This window comes from Austrofundulus limnaeus, unplaced genomic scaffold, assembly GCF_001266775.1.
Source record: "Austrofundulus limnaeus strain Quisiro unplaced genomic scaffold, Austrofundulus_limnaeus-1.0 Scaffold253, whole genome shotgun sequence".
NCBI classification, from domain to species: Eukaryota; Metazoa; Chordata; class Actinopteri; order Cyprinodontiformes; family Rivulidae; genus Austrofundulus; species Austrofundulus limnaeus.
The window spans coordinates 525,473-529,501 of NW_013952655.1; the positions used below are offsets into that span (position 1 = coordinate 525,473).

General features: G+C 37.9%; 1 protein-coding gene across 3 annotated transcripts in view; it reads right to left on the bottom strand.

Annotated features, from left to right (window-relative positions):
• Positions 1 to 4,029, bottom strand: part of hpn (hepsin) — a 34,014-nt gene that overhangs the window by 9,426 nt on the left and 20,559 nt on the right. For all 3 annotated transcript variants that reach the window (XM_014020493.1, XM_014020492.1, XM_014020491.1), the window contains 5 exons: positions 3,382 to 3,504; positions 3,191 to 3,231; positions 1,828 to 1,993; positions 1,397 to 1,587; positions 124 to 219 (listed from right to left, as the gene is read on the bottom strand). In XM_014020493.1, coding sequence (XP_013875947.1) covers positions 124 to 219; positions 1,397 to 1,587; positions 1,828 to 1,993; positions 3,191 to 3,231; positions 3,382 to 3,504 — 617 coding nt within the window. The remainder of the gene's footprint in view (positions 1 to 123; positions 220 to 1,396; positions 1,588 to 1,827; positions 1,994 to 3,190; positions 3,232 to 3,381; positions 3,505 to 4,029) is intronic.

Sequence of the window (4,029 nt, forward strand, 5' to 3'; positions counted from 1 at the left end):
GAAAGAAAGAAAGAAAGAAAGAAAGAAAGAAAGAAAGAAAGAAAGAAAGAAAGAAAGAAAGAAAGAAAGAAAGAAAGAAAGAAAGAAAGAAAGCTTTAGCAGAGCTGTAATATATAGACTCACTATAGTAGCCAACATTTCCCCATCCTGTCACTGTTCCCATCAGTCCATCAGTCAGTCTCTGACCGTATGCTGGCAGACACACAGGTTGGATGTACTCTACAAACAGATTAACATAAACAGACAACAAACAAAATTGCTCAACACCAACAATGCTAAGCATTTTATTTTACAAACTTATTTTAACAAAGTTGTTAAGTTCATTAACTTGTTTAGATTTTTTCTAATACCAAATTTACAGTTCCATATTATTATGAAATCTATAAATTGATTTTTTTGCAGCATCTTGCTGCAGACAGTGAAGGATCTCAGCTTCCTCAAGAAGTACAGTCTGCTCTGTCCTTTCTTGTAGACTGCTTCACTGTTGAGTCTCCAGTCCAGTCTGTTGTCCAGATGAACACCGAGGTATTTATGTTCCTCAACCACCTCCACTTCTTCTCCCATGATGGAAACAGGGTTTGATCTAGCACTATTTCTCCTGAAATCTACAGTCATCTTCTTTGTTTTGTTCACATTCAAGTTGAGATGATTGTTCCCACACCATGTCACAAAGCGGTCCACCAGCTCTCTGTACTCAGCTTCCTGTCCATCTCTGATACACYCAACAGCTGCAGAGTCATCTGAGTATTTCTGTAGATGACAGCAGTCTGACTTGTGCTGGAAGTCTGAAGTGTACAGTGTGAACAGGAATGGTGAGAGTACAGTTCCCTGTGGTGCTCCTGTGCTGCTGACCACATGGTCAGGTGTGCTGAATTTACTTTCAAACATGTTGCATACCTTTCTCTAGCCATGTCAAGGTCAAATTAAAGCTGATTAAAAACAGATAAACACTGTCAGACCCTGCTGGCTGTCCTCTTACTAACATTTTTCACACCCCACTGAAGATAGATGATGGAAAAGGGGATTTGTTTGGTTTAAATTTGCCATATTTGCAGCTGTCACAAATTTCTTCCTTCCTTGGTTTTAGTTTTAGTTTTTAAAATGTTTTATAATTGTTTTTGCAGTACAAAGATAAAAAAATGTAATCTTTTAAATTTGCTTTCTGCTTGTGCTGGAGTTTATAGAGAATTCTACACCTTTTCTTGGTTTACACGTCAGACGTGTCCTGCAGATTATATAATGCTTTGTAATGCAGCTGAATACAGTCTTTAGAAATACTAATGTATTTATTTCAGCACTCTTGAGTTGAGTTTACATTGTAAACAGATTATAAAAGTGTGATGTAAACAATGTTACTTTGTTTGAAACACCGTGATAGTGATACCACATGTCCTACCATTGAAGGTGAGAGGTTGTGTGAGGGCCAGAACAGCAATGTCCCTGCTGTTGTCATCAATATTGGCATCAACAAATGGCAGGTAGCTGCTGTGGTAAACGATGGTCTTCACCTCTGCTACATTAGCATTGACTGGTTTATTGTAGATGGAGCCTAGCAGGACACGCCAGCGGTTAACAAAACGAAAGCGCCTAGCAAAGGAGAAAGCAAACACAATGTGATTTTTCTTTTATGCTTCTTTTTATTTCAACATACAAACACTGTATGTTCTTGGTTCTTTCTGTATCATCTGAGCAAAATGAAGTTAATTTTAAAAATCCAAATAAAGAAAACAAAATTATATAGTAACTTTCAATAAAGCTTTTAGAAGAAGCTACTTCCTTATTGTTACTTAAATTAAAAAAAAGCTCTTGTTTTTGTGCCTAACTTACTCTGGGAAGCAGTGAGCTGCAGAAACAATCCATCGATTGGAGATGATGGATCCTCCACACTTATGGACACCATCGTACTGTAAGCTGACCTGCCAGGGCCAGCTGCCCTGCCTCGCATCCACACCTCCAACGATACGGTCTGCTGTAAAACTTCTCCTGCCACAGTCTGTCAAACCAAAAGACATGTTTAAAACAGACTTCATAATTGCTATTTACTTTAGAATACCTTGTTGTGTATAAATAAAGTAAAACCATGGAGTTATATAGAACAGCAGGAGTGTGTCTTGACCAAGTTACCAGGTGAGTTACTGTAACAGTGGCATGCTAACCAGAACAAGCAAGAGTCTGAATTTAGCGGTACTGTATATATTCGCAAAAAATGCGGGCTGATTATGTAGAGACTTTCTCTACTCTGAGCTTTCACCTTGCTTGGTCATCATTTCTGCTCTCCATGATGTCACAAATGCTAACAGTGGATAGGACAGGTGGAGCTTGTTCTAGTGTTATCTAACTCCATAAGTAAAAAACAACTTTTTAAAAGTGCAATAAGGGGGGAAATAAAATTTCTAAACATAACTGTACAAGTTGAAAAAATAAACTTTCAGGCTCAAAAGTAAAAAGGGCACAAAATCTAAAGTGTACCACTAAGGAGAAATACAAACCAACATGCAGAAAGAGRCAGGGGCGGAGCTAGACATTTTTTTTACAAGGGGTGGCCAAGGTGTTATTTAGGGGGGCACAAACAGTTTAAATAAAGAACACAATCCTGGATTTGAAAATTCTAGATGGTCACCGCAGACGATTTCAAGTGGCTCCAATTCAGCAGTTTTAAGAAATATTGAGCTGAAATTTTGTGTGTTAATAGGGATTATCTGAAAAAAACTGATCACCAATATACAGTAGCCACAGTTTAAACAAAATTTTTAAATTGTGGCCACATGGCAGTTTCCATCAAAGTTTCTCAAGTAAATTTTCTAGTTGCTCCACATCATTGCTATGTTATACGTAGAGTTGCCATTGGGTGTTGCCCAATTTTCATTAAATGTTTCTTAAACCTAGAACTATTACACACAATTGTTGTTTATATTAATTCAGTTGTTTAAAAAATACTACACACTAGTAGGTTCCCTCCTGACCAGATAATACATTTACTGATACTTAATCTGTTTTTGCTCTAACTGATCATCTCTTATTGCCACATGCAATCCCCACACCACTTGTCAATCAATTGGGGGTGGCATCTGGGGTGGCCAATCAGGTGCCAGAGATGGCAGTTGGCACCCTCTCTGGCTCCGCCCCTGATGAGAGGATAGTGTAACTCCAAAGTGGGTCAGGATGAATGAGTTAAGAGTTTATATTTTACCTTGACATGACAGTGTAAGAACCTCCCTGCTGTCACAGTCACTGAAACAGAGTCATTTACAGTTAAATTAAAAGAGGGAAGACTCAAGTTAAATTTTCTAAAAATATTTACTAGATGAGTGACAAAAAAAGAGTAGCTTGAAGGACGATGAATGGAATGAATTAGGAGATAAACCATTCGGGTTCAGTTACCAGGGAATAAATAAGTCTTTGATTTTCTTGCCATAGCTGAGCTGCTCGTCCTGTTTGATGCAAAAGAACTCCCCTCCATCACCACTGGCCTCTGGCACCAATGCAACAGAATAATTCACCAGACTGAAACAAAACACAATTTCCTCCCTTTAAAACAGTAATTCACCAGATTGAAACACAATAATTCATTACACTGAAACACAATAATTAACCACACCAAAACACAATACACCAGAATGAAACAACATAATTCACAATGAAACACAATCATTCACCAGATTGAAACACAATCATTCACCAGACTGAAACACAATCATTCACCAGATTGAAACACAATAATTCACCAAACTGGAACATAATAATTCACCACACCGAAACACAACATTTTACCAGACTGAAATACAATAATTCACCACGCTGAGACACAATCATTCAACACAATGAAACACAATGGGCCTCATGCAAGAACCATTCGTACGCACAGATTTGTTCTTCAGTTGTGCGTACGAGTGATTTAGGAGAATTTGTGGCATTCTCCAATGTTTTCATATTCTAAGACTTTTTTCAGATACGAACAAAATTCACGAGTGGTCCAGACCTGTCGTTATTTTACGAACAGTCAGTCTGCTATTATACAGACAGATTTTC